This window comes from Balearica regulorum, chromosome 4, assembly GCF_011004875.1.
Source record: "Balearica regulorum gibbericeps isolate bBalReg1 chromosome 4, bBalReg1.pri, whole genome shotgun sequence".
Classification (NCBI taxonomy): domain Eukaryota; kingdom Metazoa; phylum Chordata; class Aves; order Gruiformes; family Gruidae; genus Balearica; species Balearica regulorum.
This window is the reverse complement of record NC_046187.1, coordinates 19,551,879-19,573,383: the sequence shown is the minus strand read 5'-3', so window position 1 is coordinate 19,573,383 and position 21,505 is coordinate 19,551,879. Positions and strand designations below refer to the sequence as shown.

Below are 21,505 nucleotides of genomic sequence, written 5' to 3'. Positions count from 1 at the left end.
TGATGCTCCTCAAAAAAGGTTATCAACTGAAGACATCCTGAGGGGTGCCCACACCGAATGGGACATGCTCTGAGAACCAGTGACACAGACTGAACACATCCCAGGGCTGTAGATGGCTGGAAGCTAAGCCTCTTGGGAGTTACCATCATCAGTCTGCTGTGGTCCTGTGTCCTCCCTGGGTGTTCACTGTCTGAAGATGGACACTGGGCTGGAGGGACCAGGTACTTACATGTTTATATTGTTATTTTATGACCATGCCACAGGGGAGCTTGCATATTTATTTTCAGGGCACTACTGTGCAGAGGCACTCTGTTCTGTCATCCTTTCTCTAAGCTGGTTGCAGCTGGTTACCACTGACGCCCTCTAGGCACAAACGCGGCACTGAAAATGGGACAGAGCTTGTAGAACACTAAATGTGCCTTTTCCTGACCTGAGCAGGAGCTGAACTTGCTCAGCCTTTTGCAAGAGTGCATCTTCCACAGTAAAACCGGCACCTCCATTTAAATTACTGCTCTGTCTGCAGGGATGTGTACAAGAGCACAGCCTTCCAGTACCTGAAGGGGGCCTACGTGACAGATGGGGAGAGACTCTTTATCAGGGAATGTAGTGATAGGATGAGGGGTAGTGGTTTTAAACTGAAAGAGCGTAGATTTAGATCAGGTATTAGGAACAAATTCCTTACTGTGAGGGTGGTGAGACACTGGCACAGGTTGCCCAGAGAGGTTGTGGATGCCCCATCCCTGGAAGTGTTCAAGGCCAGGTTGGATGGGGCTTTGGGCAACGTGGTCTAGTGGAGGGTGTCCCTGCCCATGGAACTACACGATCTTTAAGGTCCCTTCCAACCGAAACCATTCTATGATTCTATGATTAAGATATCAAAGGAGATGTGCCTACTTTATGGGAAATCAAGTCTTGCATTTGCAGCCAGGCTGGAATAAAAGTCTCAGCCACATAACATCAGCTCAGCATTGTATCCAGATCAGATGCAAAGCAAGTTCAGTCCTGTCTCTGCTCAAGCTGTCAGCAGATACGGGCCACTGAAATGCCTTATAGCTGTAAATGGGATTATGTGGATTGCAGGGAGGAAGGGATGGGTTGCAATTTCAGACTCGGATCCATAAAATGAGACTTTCTGAGTTTACTCAATCGAAGGGATTTCAGCCTCCCAGTTTGCTCTGCAGGATGCACTGGCTATTGGACTAAATGGTGTTTTTTGCAGCGGTGCCAAGCTATTAGTGCAGAGCGTTGTAAGCACGTACAACACTTGCAAAACTCAGGCCACACACTCATCTGTGAATTGAATTGCCCAACATCAGCACTAAAACATAGAAATGTTAGTTAATGCCCAGATCCACAACAGTGTGAACTTTAATCAGAGAATGCTTAGCAGAGTGCGCTTTCCTCTGCTACTTCCATCTTTGCACAGCCAGGGAGGTACCCAAGCAGTAATACCCAAAGGAAGGAAGGCCTGGGTTACTTTTAGGAACAGCAGTAGCACCCACAACCACCAACCACAGCAGCTTTGCTCCCAGCAGAATTGAGCAAACCATTTGCGGTGTCTGTGAAGTAACCACAGTGCAGCAGCCATCATGGCACTGAATATACTGCAGGACACAGTAAGCCCAGGCTAATGAGAATTGTGTAGATCTATATTTTGTGAGACAAAAGCCCTACACTGAAAGCATCACAGAAATAATTGCTCTTTCTCTCAGCTGCCAACATTTGAGAGAAAGCACTGAGGCCACCTGTGCTGATGAGGGGACACCAGGAACAACTGCAAAGAGCAGCTAAAGAATCCAGCTCAAATGGCTCCATGTCTAATATCAGCCTTGCAAAGACGCTTTCTGTCTGCAAGAACTCACAGGGGACAAGTGAAGAACAAAAGCCCTGGAAAGATCTCAGCTCCATTGCACTCAGTTGTGCTCAGCCCTGTACTGTTGTCACACCGTGGCCGCAGTGATACTGGGAGTGGGCTGGGGATGAGGGGAACATTTTTCTGCAGCGCTGACTCATGTAAACCATTGAGAGGAGGCAGTAAAGATCAGCCCCTTACCACCGCTCCAGTATGTCACACCTTAATTATCCCATTGCACAAGAGAATAAAGTAAACTGAGTGAAGCAAAGGAAGTCACCAAACTCCTCAGTGAGAACAAGGGGAGATCTTTACCTTGCTGCCATCTTATTTTTTCCCTGCAGAGAAATCAAAGGGAATGAAAGCCTCTATACTGCTTCAAATGGCTTCAGCGGGAATATCCAGAAGACTGGAAAATACCAAGATTAAATAATTTAAAAATAAAACAGGGTTATGCAAGATGTACACCTAGGAAAGGTCCTCTTTCTTAACCAGAAATAATTTTTCAAGTGAGACTATTGATCAGTGTCACAAGAGCACTTGATAAAATTATTTGTGGGACAGCAGATAACCAGGTAAAAGCAATGATACTGTGAGAAATTAATGTGGCTTTTCATACCACAGCAAACACCTGCAGGGCTGGCAAAAAACATGATTCCCAAGATGAAAGGGTTAGGAAGCTATGAAACAACTGAATTGCATCTAATTAAAAACCACAAAGGCTAAGAAGAAATAAAGGCCAGAGGCCAGAACTGTTGGCAATAAATACGCCAAGAACTGGAGCACAACATATGTAAATATGCTCCAAGCGTATTAGTAGCAACCATTTGTCAGGAACACATCACCCCTGATCAAATTTCAGGTAAACACAGGAGTGAAATACCTTCCAAAGCAGAGTGCAACAGCATCATGCTGTGACAGTGGTGTAGACATGAGGTTTCGTTAGCAGGTCCCTTAATAAACCTGCAGACCAAAACATGACAACAAATCGGGCTATGTAACAACCTCAGTGTGCTGACACAAATTTCCATACAACCATTGTTGCTGTGCCCAGATGCTCACAGCACAACATCAGCTCAGCAACACAGCTTGTTTCACCGAGATGGCCAGGAGCAACAGTACAATGCAGTCAGCAATGACAGCAGCACGTCCCAACTGAGATGCTAAAACTTAAACACTAGGAGATCAAGTAGACATAAGCCAGGTATTAACTGTTTCTGAAACAGACATGTGACAGCAAGAAGCACAGTCTTTCAAAATTGTGAGTGTTTCACTCCAGATAGAGGGAAGAAACACAGCTCAGCATATTCCAATCATAAAAACTGCACCAGGCAACAGGGAAAAAATGGCTGCGTCTGATGGTATTTCAGAGGAAGTACAGCATGTCACAGTCCATGCAGCATCAAGTTAAAATTCTTCAAGCAGAGTTTCCCCTGCCCTTCAAGAAGTCTGACTATTTCCTCAATATTTAGCATCCAGGGATGCTGTAGGTTTCTCCAATCCTACCACTTCCTCACAAAGCCAACATGAGTGAGATGGAGCTGAAAATTCATTCACTGTCTGCTTGTGGTGGTGAAAACAGCCTTTAGCAGGCAATGGGTGTCACGATAATTAGGAGCAGGCTTCAGACTACTTAGAGTGGGAGATTTGGCCTTTTGCTTTCTTTCCAATATGAAGGGCACAGTGGTGGCTTGAAGGTACTTTGAAGTACTTCCCTGCCTCAGAATCACACCAAGTCCTCAGCCAAAAGCAGTGATGAAGCCAGTGCAGCTAAGAGCAAAATCCATAGCAATGGGAGCAGAACGCAACGAAATCCCAACATGCAGGCTCACTGCAACCAGTCAACACATTCATGTAAATAAGTTATGAAATATTAAGATCGGCTGTAAAACAGGACAGTACCAGAGCATTCTCAAAACTCGGAACAGTTAACATGCTGAGCAATGGGCTTGTAACGCTCTGCCATGAACCAAGCAGCACAAAGCAGCTGGAATATGGCTGAGAATAAACAAAGGTCATAGTAAAAATGGGCACATTCTCATATTCAAGCAAAAGCATTGTGCTCTTTGTAATGTCTACAGGGATTAACAAGATTAATTCTTTCCACCTTAAAAAAAAAAAAAAAAATCAAAGATGATAAATGAACAGTACAGCAGTGGATAAAGGGACTCTTCTCATCCTTTGTTAAGGTACATGAATGAGAAGCCAACCAAACAGACTGAAGGAAAAAAAGCTGAAAACTCAAGGCACAACACACATGTGGTTACTCAGTGCCACAAAGGGTTACGGCAGCCAAGCTCGGTAAGTCTAATGTTAGTACAGGTTTGTATCTCTCTTTTGAACAGCCAAAGGAGTACCTAAATTCCCAGCAAGAAGATCCTGGCTCTGGGCTAACTCCTACCACCAGCTGGGTGTTACACAAACATTTTTGAGGTCTAAGATTGCCTATCAGTAAGTACAGAGCTAGTAACACGATTCTTTGCAAATGTATTTGAATTTTACTGGTGAAAAATGCTGCATAAACCAGAGATAAATTAAGATTGTGAAAGGATGCCTGATCTTCTTTTTGGGCACATAAAAATCTCCAACTGCCTGGATGGACAGCTGGAGACATCAAGTTAGCCCTTACAAAAGTTTCCACGTTGTCTTGTGACGTGTGGGACCTGTGCCAGCTGCTGGGGTGCTGAGACCCTGATCTGGGGGGGTTCATAAGTAATTATTGCTCCTGGACTGTCTAACGCATACTGTTACATGGGTGGTGAGAGGGGCTCTGCATCCCCTAAGTCAGCAGACTGCATTATCAGCAAATGTCTTTCTGACAATTTTTTTTTTCTTTTGCTGTCTCTAAGCTGAGGGGACCTCTGCACAGGAGAGAAAGGTGCCTGGAGGTCAAGAATCTGGATGGGCAACCACAACCCCACCTGGAAAGCCATGGAGTTAGCTGCAGCCAGAAAGATCCGCAAAGGCAGCTTGGCTTTGTAGGAACGGTGGCTCCACAGGCGATGCGCGCCAGCCGTCACACCCAGCGCCGTCATCAGGAAACAGAAATACGCTGAAAGACACAAAACCAAAACACAGTTGTGACATGGTTTAGCCGCAGCCGGCAGCTGAGCACCACGGGCCACTCGCTCACCCCTCCCCCTCCCCCCCCCCCCCCCCCCGCGGGATGGGGAGGAGAAGGGAAAAACAACGGCAAAGCCTTGAGGGTTGGGATAAGGGCAGTTTACTGGGACAGCAAGGGAGAGGGAAAACAATCAACAACAGTGCTGATAACAGATAGTAACAATGGGTGATAATAGAGAACAATTTACCGATCCCACCGACCGGATGCTCAGCCCGTGGACCCACCCCTGCCCAACTAGCCCCCTTTTATGGTGAGCATGATGTCACATGGTATGGAATAGCCCCTGGCCAGCTTGGGTCACCTGTCCTGGCTCCTTGGGAAATTAACTCTATCCTTGCCAGAACCAGGACAGTTGCCAGGGGCCAACTGGCATTATTTTTGCTTTCTTTGATGTAAAGATGATCCTTGCTCCTGTCTGCCGACACCTGCAGGGTCGCTCAGAAGATGAGGCTGGGCAGACAGGAGGTGAGGTTCTCAGTCCACCTCTGCCCTGCAGCTGTAGGGACATGTCATTCCACTTCCCACCCCTCCCCATGTAGCCGGTACCTTGTTCAGGAGAGTTTGGCAATACTGAAGCACCACACTGTGACACATGTGCCCTGGCCAAGTACAGTGGAGTGAAAGTTCATCACTAGCATCACAAGAGTAGCAACAACTCTTCTAACAGGACACTGCCAGCCTCCTCCAGACAGGTCTTTGCTCCAGTCCAATCTGTCAGCTAGTTTAAGAGCATCAAAAGGTCCCTTCCAACCCAAAACATTCTATGATTCTATGATCCCTAAAGATATGAGCTGTGTCAGAGTTCCCACAATAAAAACTTCTCTTAGCATTGGGAACTCATGGCTCAGTAATAAAATGCAACAGGAAGCGGAGCATTCACCATTTCCCTCAGTTTCAGGAACTGTTTTTCCTTCCCTTAATTAAAAAATTGGCCAAGTAAACTTGTTTTCAGCATTTTTTCAGATGACCAATACAGCACAGGAGCAGGTCTGTTCCTCACCACACTGGCTCCAGGCTAGACACACAGTCCAAGTACATGCGTCCCGCAGTGTACGCCCCGTGCTTAAAATAATACCCCCACCAACCACCACCACAGCATTGGTACATCTCTGGTTCTCGTTTCAGCAGTGGCCACGCTCACACATGCTCTGGCCGGTCAGCCTCACATTTCCAGGGGGAGGGGGAATGGCTGGCTGGGGCAACAGAACGAGACAGTGAACCTGGGCCTGCTCGAGCCATGCATCTGTGCACTGACTACTTCTCCTTTGATGTACTTGCTGTTTTTGTCTCTATTATCTTTGAGTTCCTGTAGGATGGATGATCCATAGCCTGAGTTGTTTTGACTTGCAACAAAAGATGAGGCTATGGGAAAGGGTTGGAAGAACAGTGCATTAGAGCTGTTCCTCCTTTTGGTGAGAGACTGGAGGGAAAATGGGAACAGCTAGGAGAAAAGCATTGTATTAAAGTCCCAAATAAACTGGATCACTTAAAACTACTCACATTCAAGCTACCCAGCTGTCATGATATATAGACTGTTACGTCTCCCTCCCCTAAGTGTTGATTTCACATACTGTGCCTAAAGAGTATAGGCTCATTTTACAAGTGTAAAACTAAAACAAGAGTGGATTCAAACAACATTACAGGACAACCTCAAATGAGTTTGCACTGTCTGAAGTGATGTGCTGTTTAGCCAGGGCTCCATGCCACCCTACACACAGAGGCATGTTTTGATTGAAACATCCTTTTGGAAATACCTAAATAGAGTTATTAGAACAAAAAAAGGAAAACCCTATCCACAAAAGGGGTTTTCTACTTGTGTCTGTGTCTGCACAACAGTCTGTCCAGCAGGGAACCCTGACAGACATGCAGTGGCTAGAAAAGAATTCACAATCAGCTTTTCCCAGTATGTAATGTAAAACATCTATCTTTGCAAAAATAAAACAAAAAATATGTATATGTAGGTGGGTGTCTACTGTCTGTCAACTCCCAACTCACAGCGCTTGAAATTGCAGCATCTAAGAGAAAATATAATAGAAATATATTTGATAAAATAACGGCAACCATATTTCATGTTGATCCACTCTACTTGGTGGATCCATCAAAAACGGATTTACTCAAACTGTTTCACGTTATGTACGTGGCTCAAATTCCTGTCATCTCCCACACAGCAAACCAAAGCCTCTCTCACAAAATGCAACAGATAAATGGAGTCAGAACAGTCCTAGTAAAGATGACGCATTTCTAAAACCTGCTCTGAACACCATCACCGAAGAGGCAATTCTCCTTTTCAGCAGGCTGCAGTGTTCAAGCTACTCCCAGAAAAGGCTGATCTGTGCAGTTAATTTGGCTGAAGTCTATCACCAAATTCAGACTTTTGCCTGCTTCCTGAAGGGAAGTATAGAAATGAACTGAAAACCATGCATTCTTTCTGGACATTATTTACAGATTTTGTTGAATTTACATATTACTCACACATCAGTAAAAATGCCAACACCACAATTCACACTCCAGTCTCCGCTGCAGTCTTGCAGTTCTTGCACATGCCTTGTCAGCGTAAAGACTTGGACTTCTATTAAATTGGGGAAAACCTATCCTGTCATTTTCTGTACATGATGTTGAGCTGTGCAGAAACATCACTAAATAAGGCCTTCCAAATCATTCAAATTACTGTAATCGTGGGAACAGATCTGCGAGACACAGAATACTGACATTATCCAGCTAACATAAAAATACTAAGGTTATACTCCTGAATCGTTACAAGAACATATTGTCTGTGGGCTTTATGACTGGTTAACCTCATGCTAGTCACAGGGGCTGAAATCTCCTGTCTTCAGCAGTCTCTTTGCTTCCTTAAAGCACAAAGAGAAGCTTTTCTCCCACTTCAGAGCAACAGCTCATTCAGTTGACCAAGTGCTTCTCAAGGTATCCATCCATCTTAATCATGATCGATTGCTTAAAACCATAATTAAAGATGAGTAGAACGAGACATATGCAACATTAAGATTGATTACACTTTCCTTCTCTGTCCAGTGCAAAGAAGAGACTGAGTGGTAGGGAACATACAAACCACATGAAATAACTGCACTGAATACAAGGGATTTATGCCACTTGATGATTCAACTCTAATAGAGCTCAGCTTAAGAGACCTTTTCATTTAGCTCACTCCACACCACCAGCATTGCAGCAGAATGGACAACAGTATTTTGGGAGTCTGGGGGCTGCCCTAGGGTCTACATGCCACCCTGTGTCCGTATCTTTGAACGGCACCTCCCAGCCCAGACCCCTTCCCAGCATCATTCCCAACTCACACTTCCTGGGAAGCCCTGGGATACAAATGGCAGGAGGATTTATGTGAAATATGTCTGCAGGAGTCCTGTTGCTGCGCAGGTGTCCTCACAAGCAGCATGCCTCCAGCCATCAACCATGAGCAGGCAAGCGCAGCTGTACTTCAGGACAGGGACTGACTGGTGTTGCGCACCAGCAAAAGGAGGGGAATGCCTATTTCACAGGGGGCAGCTGGCATGCCAGGTTCTCCCCATGGCCGTGGGCGGTGTCATGACAGCTCCAGCCAGCAGCTGCACACCACACAGCTGCTCACTCACCCCCCACCCCCGGTGGGATGGGGAGGAGAATGGGAAGAAAAAGGTAAAACTCATGGGTTGGGATAAGGACAGTTTACTGAGACAGCAAAGGGAGAAGAAAATAACAACAGTACTTAGAATATATAAAGCGAGTGATACACAATGCAATTTGCTCACTCCATGACCAAACACTCAGACCAATCCAGAGCCACGCCACCCCTCCCTGGCTAGCACTCTTTATATGCTGACCATGACATCATATGGTATAGAATATATCCTTTGGCTAGTTTGGGTCAGCTGTCCTGCCTGTGTCCTGCCCCAGCTTCCTGTGAAAACTAAGTCTATCCTAGCTGAAAACCAGGACATCATCCACGCCTTATTCTATACCATCTACGTCATGCCCAAATCCTACACTGTCCAATTAATCACCACCACTTTCCCTGTCTTTGAAATACAGAGAGATATATATACACACACAGAGAGACATCATTCCCTTAGTCTAGAGGCCATCCCTCTAAAAAGTCCGCTGAGTTCATTTAGTCTGTGACTTTGGGCTCCATCTGTCAGAGCAGTCTCTCAGGGCAGGAGAGATGGTGTGTGGTGTTGGATTGTTGCATGCTGCATCCAGAGCTCGCAGCTGGTGTATCTGGTGCAGCCCATGCCCACAGTCTGTGGGTTGAAGATGTCGATTTCGAGGAAGTTGCTGGGTGATAGTTGCTGAAGTCATCGCTACACTTTGCTCAGTTTAATCAAAGTTCATCCTTCAGTAGTTTGGGTGATTCTTACTGTAATACCATTGACATGGCATATAGCAATTGTAGTAGGGATTACATACACTGGCAGGGTTATTTAGCCATTAACATCCTACAATTTAATTTATTGGCTATTCTCACCCAAAATCAAATGCCCTTGAGGTACACACTGGACTTCCTCATCCTTCTGCATTATCCACCAAGTGCACCCAGGTTCTTGAACAAAAGCATGGGTTTGCCTTTGTTTAAAGCAGGGCTAACCCAGAGCATCTTCCCTAACATATTCTTCACATGCATTACGAGGACTTTATCCTCTTCTACAGTATGTAGAAGTTTTGATTGGGCAGGGCCAGCTCGATTGGTAGACCCCCTAGTGTTAACTAACCAGGTGGCCCTTGCTAAATGTGTTTCCCAGTGTTTGAAGGTCCCACCACCCATTACTCTCAGTGTAGTCTTTAACAGTCCATTGTATCGTTGTATTTTCCCAGAGGCTGGCGCATGACAGGGGCTGTGATACACCCACTCAATGCCATGAGTCCTGTTGTCTGACTCAGTTCCTTCTGGGGTGCCATGTCGCCATAAGACTTGCTTTTCAAGGCCCAGGGCAGTGCTCTGGGCAGTGGTATGGAGCACAAGATATGTTTCCAGCCAACCAGTGGTTGCTTCCACCACTGTAAACACATGGTGCTTGCCTTGGCAGGTTTGTGGGAGTGTGATATAACCAATCTGCCAGGCCTCCCGTATTTATATTTCAGCCATTGCCCTCCATACCAGAGAGGCTTTGACCACTTGGCTTGCTTGACTGCAGCGCATGTTTCACATTCACGGATAGCATGGATGCTATCTCACAGGTTATCAAGTCCACCCCTCAATCACGGGCCCATTTATATGTCACATCTCTTCCTTGATGGCCTGAGGTGTCATAGACCCAATGAGCTATAAGAAATTCACCCTTATGTTGCCAGTCCAAATCCACCTGAGTCACTTCAATCTTAGCAGCCTGATCCACCTGACTGTTGTTTTGATGCTCCTCAGTGGCCCAAATCTTGGGTACATTGGCACCTACATGACGTACTTTTACAACCAGCTTCTCTAGCCGGGCAGCAATATCTTGCCACACTGTGGCAGCCCAGATGGTTTGCCTCTGCACTGCCAGTTGCTCTGCTTCCACTGCTGTAACCACCTGCAAAGGGCATTTATCACCATCCATGAGTCAGTATAGAGGTAGAGCACTGGCCACTTTCCTCATTCAGCAATGTCTAGAGCCAGCTGGACGGCTTTCACCTCTGCAAACTGGCTCAATTCACCTTCTCCTTCAGCAGCTTCTGTGACTCATCGTGTAGGACTCCATACAGCAGCCTTCCACCTCCAGTGCTTTCCCACAATGTGACAGGACCCATCAGTGAAGAGGGCACATTGCTTCTCATTTTATGGCAGTTTATTATACAGTGGGGCTTCTTCAGCATGTGTCACCTCCTCCTCTGGTGTCATTCCAAAATCATTGCCCTCTGCTCAGCCTGTGATCACTTCCAGAATTCCCAGGCAACTGGGGTTTCAGTTTCCTATTTGAGCCTGCTGTGTGATCAGTGCAACCCACTTATTCCACGTAACGTCAGTTGCATGATGTATAGAAGGGAACCTCCCTTTGAGCATCCAGTCCAGCACCAGCAGTCAGGGTGCCAGGAGGAGCTGTGCTTCGGTGCCAATCACTTCTGAAGCAGATCGAACCCCTTCGTAGGCTGCCAATATCTCTTTTTCAGTTGGAGTGTAGCGGGCCTCAGATCCTCTGTATCCCCGACTCCAAAACCCCTGGGGTCGACCTCAAATCTCCCCTGGTGCTTTCTGCCAGAGACTCCAGGTAGGGTCGTTCTCTCCGGCTGCGGTGTAGAGCACGTTTTTTACATCTGGTCCTGCCCAGACTTACCCAAGGGCTACTGCATGAAGTATTTCCTGTTTAATGTGTTCAAAGGCTTGTTGTTGCTCAGGGCCCCATTTGAAATTGTTCTTCTTCCAGGTCACCTGATAGAGAGGGCTTACGATCAGAGTGTATTTTGGGAAATGCGTTTGCCAGAAACACCTAAGAAAGCTTGTGTTTCCTTTTTGTTACTCAGTGGAGACATAGCTGCTATTTGTTGATCACATCTATTGGGATCTGACAATGCCCATCTTGACGTTTTACTCCTAAAAACTGGATGTCCTGTGCAGATCCCTTGACCTTACTTCGTTTTATGGCAAAACTGTATTTCAGAGAGATTTGGACTATTTTTGTCCTTTTCTCAGAGATGACTTCTGCTGTGTTGCCCCATACAATGATGTTATCAATGTATTGCAGGTGCTCTGGGGCTTCACCCTGTTCCAGTGCAGTCTGGATCAGCCCATGGCAAATGGTGGGGCTGTGTTTCCACTCCTGGGGCAGTTGATTCCAGGTGTACTGGATGCCCCTCCAAGTGAAAGCAAACTGTGACTTGCACTCTGCCGCCAAAGGGATCGAGAAAAATGCATTTGCAATATCAGTTGTGGCATACCACTGGGCTGCCTTTGACTCCAGTTCATACTGAAGTTCCAGCATGTCTGCAATGACATGGCAGCACTCATTGGCAGCATGACTTCATTCAGGCCACAGTAGTCTACTCTCAGCCTCCACTCTCCATTAGACTTTCCCACTGGCCATATGGGGCTGTTAAAGGGTGAGCAGGTTCCACTGATCACTCCTTGGTTCTCCAGTTGATGAGAATGAGGGAGTCTCGGTTGGTATAGTATTGCTGTTGGTGCACCATTGTGGTAGCAATTGGCACCTGTTGTTCTTCAACCCTCAGCAACCCCACAACAGAAGAGTCCTCCGAGAGACCAGGCAAAGACGACAACTGTTCAATCTCCTCCCTCTCCAAGGCAGCTATACCAAAAGCCCATCAATATCCTTCTGGGTCCATGAAATACCCTCTCCAGAGGTTGTCTATGCCAAGGATGCACGGAGCCTCTGGGCCAGTCACAATGGGGTGCTTTACCTACTCATTCCCATTTAGACTCACTTCAGCCTCCAGCAGAGTCAACTGTTGGGATCTCTCTGTCACTCTAGAAATACAGATGGGTTCTGCCTCTTTATGGCTTGATGGCATTAGGGTACACTACACACTGGTGTCCACTACAGCCTTATGCCCTTGTGGATCTGATGTGCCAAGCCATTCAATCCACAGTCGAGTAGCTGCAGTGCCGGTTGTCTGTATTCCCTCTCCCCCAAATGTCGCTGCCTACTATTGAGCAGTGCTTGGTAGATAGCGGCCAGGGCCCAGCACAGGGTGGTAAGTTGTGCCTCTTTGGAAGAGCCACAGCATTTTCCTTTCAAATATTCTATCACTTCATCCGGATCCTGTAGCTGTTAAGGAGTCAAGTTCCAAACTGCTGGAGGTGAGAAGTTCTCTAGATACCTACCCATGTTCTCCCACATGCCATGCCACCCATGACTATTCAGTCTCAGGGCAGATCTCTGGGTGGTATTGTTGAAACAATTTTTTGTTACCGTAAACAAGACTTTGAACACATTCAGGAGACCTAGAAATAGGAGCATGCTGGCTTGAACATCCCAAGCGTATTCAAAATTCTCAAAAGCAGCTGTAACCAGCCTGAAGGGAAAAGGGGAGGTGAAAGAGCGGGAAAAAGTATCCCCTCCTGTCTTCCCCATAGACTGGGTGTGATTATTAATCAAGTCTGAGAGATGTTGTCCAAGGTATGGGCATGACAGTAATGCCACATACAAATACCTCAAATAAGCTTAACCTCATGACCACTGACGTTATCACATCATAAGTTGATATTACACAGTACAGCAAAATGAGAATCCTGACCCCTCTCCCAGAGGTGATCAACAGTGCCGCAGAGAATATATACAGCAAGTACAGGTTTACATACCACATCCATGTGAACAAACAAAACACCATTGTGACCAGCAACTGTTTACCTAATATAATAAACACTCATAAAAAATTTTGGTTTAACATGCTCTGGTCAGATCTGTCATTATCTCAATCCTTCGAGCCCCACACTGGGCACCAAAAAAGGACTGTCATGGTTTAGCCCCAGCTGGCAGCAGAGCACCACACAGATGCTCGCTCACTCACACCCTCCCTCTCCCCCCCCCCGCCCCTGATGGGATGGACAGGAGAATGGGAAGAAAAAGATAAAACTCGTGGGTTGGGATAGGGACAGTTTACTGGGAAAGCAAAGGGAGAGGAAAATAACAACAGTACTTAGAATATACAAAGCGGGTGATACACAATGCAATTTGCTCACCCAACAACCCAACCAACTGACCATACACTCAGACCTTCCTGGAGCCACACTGCTTCTCCCTGGCCAGCCCCCTTTTATGCTGAGCATGATGTCATATGGTATGGAATACCTCTTTGGCTAGTTTGGGTCAGCTGTCCTGGCTGTGTCCCATCCCAGCTTCCTGTGAATATCCCCAGCAGTGATCCACCTAAAATGGCTGGGGCTTATACCCACGCAACATGCCTATTTTTTGGCTTTGCAGAGGAGGAATCATAACAGCAGAAATTTTCCTAATATAAATCCTGAGGGCTGAAACATCCCCAGAAAGAAACAAGAAAAAAAAACTACTTAGGAGTTTGGTGACCAGAGCAGAATCAAATCCTGTCAGACAATCACACTGTACAGTGATATCAGATTTCTGTGGTTCTTAGGGGAATTAAGGGTGCCTGAATGTACTACTACGCGGCCACTAATTCCCAATGTATAAATAGCCAAGATGACAAATATTTGCTGTGTAAAGATAGGTCTTAAGCTTTCCTTTGCAGAATAAATTATGAACTCAAACCAAAAATCAGACTATAAACCATTTGATTTTATGTTAATTATGCACAGCTACAGTAACTACATGAGAAGAGAGCCACTACTTACCTACCTGGCCCATTTTTTGGGGGTGGGGAGTATGTGTGTGGGGTGAACATCTTCATGAAACACAAAAGGATTACACTGTGGAGCAAAGCAGCTCTGTTAATAGCAACTTCCCCTTATACTGAAAACTCCCTCTTAGACCTGTAACTAAACAGGTCTCCTGAGTAATAAAGAGTAAAAAACACAGCTATTGCAGAAAAAGGGGGGGGGGGGGAAGAAAACCACAAGATAAGTACCAATAAACAACCTGGAATCTAAACAGTTATAGTTCATTTTAATTTAGTAAGGTATTCAGTTTACAAAGAGGAAGCTGCGAACATAGTCAGATTAGTCTTCTGCATGTTTTAGTGAGCTAACTCTGCAACTGGGCAGACTTACCAAAGCAAAATCACACTCACAAGGAAACAACAGTATTTCAAACTTAACCTATAGACTGAAGACTGAGCTGTGGTATCTGTATTTATTGGCTTCACACGCAATCACAGGCCACCACAAGCACCAGAGACTGAATTCAGAGCACAGATGACCATCTTGTTGAGGAGGAATAATATACTACTTTTCCTCCCCTCAACTGGTGCTGCAGGGCTGGCAGGAGCGCAGCTTGGGAGAGGGCTGTTGGAGGAGGTTGTCAGCAGCCATTGATGATGGATGTGAAGGAAGAACAGCAAGCTGGCAGCATCCCCACCTTCCCAAGACGCCCAGCTACAAGGCCAAGAGGCGTTTCCACAGGGCTGTTTTCACCAGGAGGCCAAGCCGGCCCCAGCACTGATGGCACAGAAAAGGCTGCTTGTGAAACAAGAGGAGCTTGAGGGATAAGGAAGATAGAGCTAGAAGAGGGTTGGGTGAGGACTTGCTAGCCACAAGCTTGGGGATGGAGCACACAGAGCTGCTGGGCAGACAGGGCCAGCATCTAAGAGAGCCAGGGCATGGGAGTTCCACCAACAGTACAGCAGGCTGAGCAAGAGCTCTGAACCCACCTGACAAAAGGTTGTGTCATGCTAATACCTAAGTAAAAGAAAGAAAAGAAAAAAAAAGAAAAAAAGAAAATAGTGGAGTGAGGACTTCAAGAGGAGAAAACAAAAAAGCAAAAGCTAACACAGAAGAAAGAGCTGTCTGAAGAGATCTGGGATGAGAGAGGGAACACAGCAGCCAACAGACAGATGTGTGAAAGACATCTGGTTTAAGGCTGGTATTTCTGGTGTCGTAAAAAGCAAGCTAGAGCTGTGCAGCTCACAGTTTCATACTAAAGCCAGAGGGAGAGGAGGAAGATCCTTTCAAGCCATTTCCTGATTGTTTATTCAGTTTTGCCTCACTCACGGACTGAAGGCAGAGCAGAGCATCTGCTTCACTGAGCCACTGGCAGGGAGCCATCTGCCTGGCATGGAGCTGAAGTGTGCCACTGGGCTGGGAACGCATCCAAGCACTGACTCCACAGCTCTGCAGTCCGCCTTACGCCTGCAGTAGGGTTCTCCTGCCACATGCAGACCCAAAAGCAGCTCCTCCTCAGCATCAGCTCCCAATTACCATGTTCAGTGTGAGAGTTCAGATCCACTCTGTTAATGCAGATACTCATGTTAGTAGGCATGTGTCATCCTCACATACATCTGCACCTTCTGGATACCATGGCACTGCATGGCAAGGAGCTCCACAGGTCTGCAGGGCTTGCTTGGGCCTTTACTCCTGCTTCTGCTACTGTAAAATTGTTTCTTTTGAGAATTTACTCAGAACCAGAGCTGAATTATTGCCCCTAGGATGGTGTAGGAACGTTCTGTGCCATGCCCGCTGCTCCCCAGAGCAATAGCTAGCTTGGCCTGGACAGGTGGTGGAGCCCCAAGTTTACATAGTTTTAGAAGATTTCAGCTGGCTACAGTTTGCTTTGAATCACTATCTGCTCAAAGCAATGATTACAGGAGCTTTAGCTTTGGTCAAGCCCACTTCTCCCATTTATCTGAACATGCTCGCTTCACGACACTTCCTTAGAAATGTAGCCTCTTTTAACGTAATGGTCACAGACATGCCCACAGCCGTCCTCAGCTATGCCCGTCCAGGTGCCCATCACAGCTGGGAGGGTGCCTGCACCTGTGCAGAAAGGCTCAGGAGGTAGCTCTGATCTCATCACCCCACCAGCTGGATCCTTGAGCACAGGCAGCCGGGCTTCAGCTCTAGCCCCAACACATAGAAAAGAAGTGTCCCCAGCCAACAGCTCTAACTGCCATCCTAATTAAGACCCAAAACTCTGCAGGGAGGTTTAGGACTTGCTGCAGGTCCAGGAGAAATCTGAGACCTGAGTGCAAGTACGTGAAATAGCAGAGCCTGTGCCAAGAGCTCTGGGCTCCACGCAATTCAAACACCAAGCCCAGAGCTGCCTCTGACTGGATGGTAAAACAGGATCTGTTTCAAAGAAGGATTATTTAATCCAGCAGAGCAGAAGTTTTAGGTGGGTTCCTCCTTGGTTCTCCCTACTCCTTCTCAAGACCTCAAGGCAGAATTACTCTCAAACATAGGAACATTACTTCCTTCTTCCATTGTCTCTGACACCCTCACTGTAAGCTCTGCAATACACAAACCACGCCATGGTGAGAGGGGCCCCAACACATCATTCCCCTGGGCAGGTAGCATGCTCTCCCCCCTGGAGCCCTGCAGAAGCATAAAGTCTGACAGGAGCATTTCCAGCTATGAGCTCGCTCAACAGAGCACAGCATAAGCAAAACGCTTCTGAACTGGAGCAGTGGGAGAAGCATTTAAGAGAGGGAATACAAAGGAAGAGAGGGAAGAGAAAACAACAAGAAAACCTGTACTAAATGACAAAAGAGAGAACCAGCACATGGGGACAGGGAGAGGATGCAAGATAGACAAGATACATGAGGTTCAACTACCGTGCAAACAGGGAGCTCGCGGGTTGCTAGGCTTCCAAGTATGCTGTGCCTGTGCACAGATGCTATTTATGGGAACGTGCCAGAATCAATAGGCAGAAGATTTTTATTCAACATCCTTATTAATGACCTGAAACAAAGGCAAACAGCATATTAATTACAATGGCAGATGATGCTAAATTTGGAGCAGCAGTGAGAAAGCTAAGAAACACAACAGGATCCATGCAGAAACAGGGAAAGTAAGGCTCGAAATAAAGATCTGCCTGGATAGAAAAAGCAAAGTAATGTAGTTTAGGGGATGATAACTGCAGACAGAAATCTGCAAGGAGGACGACATGCTTAGGGAAGTGGGAGCCTGCAAGGAGGATCACCAACAGCTCGAAATATTCTCAGCATGCAATATGATAAGGCAGCAAGACATCAGTGTGATTTTGAACAGCAGGCACAGAGGTATCATCTCACTGTCAGAGAGAAGCAATGAAAACTATACCAAGCAAATCGTTTAAAAATGGATGGGATGGGAGATCAACAGCATAAAGTATTTGAGCCATCTTTTTCAGAACAGCTCATTATCCCCATTGTTGGATTTCCAAAAACCCTCTACTACACCCAGTGCCAAACTCTTCTGAAAACCTGAGTGTCCAGGGGACTGACCTCTTATGAAGATATGGGGAGATAGTGCCACAGTCTATAGCTACTTCATAGGCATCAGGAAATCATTCTCTGCTCTAAGTGGTTGCTTAAATTGGAGCAGATTTCTCCCCCAAAAAATTTCAACTCTGTTGTATGCTTAATATCGAAATTAGAACTTCTTTCATTTCTGAAACCTGGGACCACATTAGAAACATGATATGTATTTACTGTTTGTGAATCCAGCAGATTCCAGATTGCTTTTGACTTTCATCTGGTTATAAAAAACCCAAATCAACCAAAACAAGAAGCCCAACAAGCACTGGGTTCACTCTGCACATCTGAACAGACAATGCTGGCTCCTGAAAAGATGAAATGACTGGACATCCTTCTTAGCCAGAGATTACAAAGAGATACTCGGTCAGATAGCAACTATCTACATGTTACCAATGTCAAACATAACCTAGTTACATGGAGCAAAACGCAATTATCTCTGAGGGACAAAACATCAGACAAAAATAGTAGTGGTGAAACAAAATCAATTGCATATTAACAATGGTGCTGCTGTCAATACATAAAACATCTTTAAAATACAGAATAATGTCACACAACTGTTCCCGTGGGGCAGCGACATGCAGAGCCTGGCACCAACTCACACCCAGTGCCTGCAATCCCTGCCTGCGCAGGGGTGGTGAGGAGAAGAGAGGTAGCAGGGCTGGGAGTCAGGAAGAGCATCAGCCCTTGGCGGTCCCACTGCTGGCATCTCTCTCATACGTGGCTAAAAACCTCAGTCCCTTGCAGAAGTAAGGGATTTGGACGCTACATACAACCATAGCAAGGTGACTACTTTGAACCTGACACAAGTCTGGAGAGCCATCATCCTCGCAGTTTGGTCTAGGTATGTTGTACCAAAGACAGATCCTACCACATCCCCATTTTCCAAACAGACTTTGGGGACTAGACAAGTTTTGTGAACATTTGAGCTTTTTTGCATGTCACAAAATGGAGTAAGTGTTTTTCTGGTCCTGATGCAGCAAATCACTGACTCAGAAGTCAAGTGATTACAAATCTTAGGTCAACCAGCATGGGGATGTACAACATCATGCAGCAGGAACTCCCAGACCACCTCTGTCTCACCAGTACCAACAATGAGGAAAAACATGTGGGGAAACGTGCTGGCCACTCCAAACAAGAAAAATTACATGCCTTATGAGATCAGAATAGTGGCTCACCTAACCCAACATTTTTTCCCAGTAAAAAAGGGGTAAGAGGAGTTGCTATTCAGAGGAGAAAAAAAAAAGGGGGGGGGGGGGAAGACAACACAGACCAGTTACTGTTGCACTAGCAGTGCTGCACACTGGTGGACTTCAAGATGTGGTGTTTTGCAGAGAGTATGTGGAAAGTAATTACTAAGGCTGGAAGCTGTACCAGAATTGTTATCACACTTGCTCTTACCAGGAGGGTGACAGATCTTGGATCAAGATAGCCACCAAATGTCAGGGCCTTGGTTTTATGTCTCGTTCTGAGGATGCCAGCCCCATTTACTCCTGCACTGATGCAAAGCCCAGTTCAGAGAGCTCAGAACAAGCTGCACAAGAGAGCGCTCTCTCCCAGGACTGGCCGCTATCACTGACAGCTATATATTTTGGCATCTGCTGTTCCCATGCCCTCAAGTCAGCAGGTAGGTGACCCCCAGCTGGGGCTGCCAGATCCCTCTTCAGACTGCTGAGCACTTCCTCTGTCTCCCCACAGCACGCCACTTAGCAAGGGCTCTGGCAGGCAGAAAGAGCACGAGCCAACAAAGCAAGCCAGGAGCACCAACAACGAAACATGGACCAGAAAAACATCCAGTGCACTCACTGTGGTGAGAAACAGGGTAGAAGAAACTTGCATACTCCAGCCACAAAAACACACTCTGTTTGAACCTCTTCTTGGAGTCCATCTGACTTCTGGTTGCGGTTGCCTTTCTCCCAAGCTCCGTGTCACAGCCTCTGCCCATAGCCATTCCTGCCTAGCCCCCGATGCAAAGCCCTGCTCACAACCAACCTACGGCATTATTTTATATGTGCTGTTCCTTGAGTGGTGTCTTTGGCTTTCAGTTGCTATCATGAAAAAACCTTAGCTCTCCTACTGCCATCATTTTGAGGATAGCTTCAGAAGCATACAGCACCCTGGTTCTGCTGGGCAATGACCTGGTCACGCTGTTGGGCAATGACACTCCCAACACTGATTAGCCTACAAGATCTGATATGCTCCCAGCCCAAGGTGGGAGTGCTTCATTACATTCAGCAAAGGCTTATACATTTTTGCACAAACTGTCTGTAGCAGTTCAAGGATCAAGAGGCAAGATCCCATGAATCCCATGGATACAGGAGACAGTAATTTCTTAAGATGTGAATTCTAGTGACACTAATGGCTGAAAAAGTACATCTTTTGCTTGGGGAAGAAAAATTAACACACACAAGGGCTGTGCTTCACCTGTACACATCTGTTACCTATAGCTGTTATAGGGCAGCTGAAAGCAAGTGACCTTAAAAATGCTGTTGCATGATGGAGCCATCTTGTGACATGACACCGTTTGGTGGAAATACTCTTTCTGCAGCTGGAGTAGCCAGCAAAGTCTCAGGCAAACCTCTGTGTGACAAAGTTGGGCAAGAAATTTTCATCTCAGAACAGGCCTTTCTTTTTTTTCATTCATGGTTATAAAGAGATACCACAACTTGACTTATTTGTATAAATAACTATTTGAGGATTAAAAATAACAGGAATGGGCATGCAAAAGTTGTCCATTTCTACACCAGCATTTTTCCTCCGCTTATTCAGCCAGATCAAAATTGCTTGCTAGGGAGTTTTAATAACCAAACACATAAAATCCAAGGTCTTCCATCAGGCTACAAACACTGCATGAGAAATACAAACAGTGAATTGTTCAAGCACAAAGCAAGCATTGCAAAGCTGACTGATCACTATAAATATGTAACACTTCTATATCTTATGGTAAGGATTTTTCCTTTCTAAAAATTAAATTACATCTGCATATCCTGCATCTGCCTTCTCTTCCTCAGTTGTGGGTTTTTACTGTTATTCAGTGGCAGAGTTAGGACTAATGAACCACATCAGCTAATCTGACCAAACCAGGAAAAGCACTTCCAGTAGTATGGAGTGGTACCTAACTCTATTCCCACTGAAATTCAGGGCAGCACTGCCATCCATTTCAGTAGCTGCACCATACTTTGCCTTTTCTGAACACCTCAGAGATCCTCTGCTTCGCTATGTGCTTAGACAGCAGTAGAAGATTCTCTCCTGATTCAACATCAGTACTCAGACCAGAAACGCAGCCAATTTCATGGCCCCTGGTACCACAACAGTTTTTTGTGCTATCATCAGATAACACCAAGTTTTGGAATAGTCCTGGGTTTTCAGCTAGGATAACTTTCACAAGAAGTTGGGAGGGGACACAGCTAGGACAGGTGACCCAAACTAGCCAAAGGAGTGTTCCATAACATATGACATCATGCTCGGCGTATAAAGGGGACTGGCCAAGGAGGAGCAGCAGCTCTGGGACTGGCATAGTGTGGGCTGAATGTCTGATCATTGGGTGAGAAATTGCATTGTGTATCACTCGCTTTGTATATTCTGTTATAAGTACTACTTTTGTTGGTATTTCCCTTTTCCTTTGGTGTCCCAGTAAACTGTCCTTATCCCAACCCACAAGTTTTGCCTTTGTCTTCCAATTCTCCTCCCCATTCCACACTGGGGGAACAAGCAGCCGTGTGGTGCTC

General features: G+C 46.1%; 1 protein-coding gene across 1 annotated transcript in view; it reads right to left on the bottom strand.

Moving 5' to 3' along the window:
* SCD5 (stearoyl-CoA desaturase 5) overlaps positions 1-21,505 on the bottom strand; it is a 43,252-nt gene that overhangs the window by 6,823 nt on the left and 14,924 nt on the right. The window contains exon 2 of the mRNA XM_075751389.1: positions 4,774-4,904. Coding sequence (XP_075607504.1) covers positions 4,774-4,904 — 131 coding nt within the window. The remainder of the gene's footprint in view (positions 1-4,773; positions 4,905-21,505) is intronic.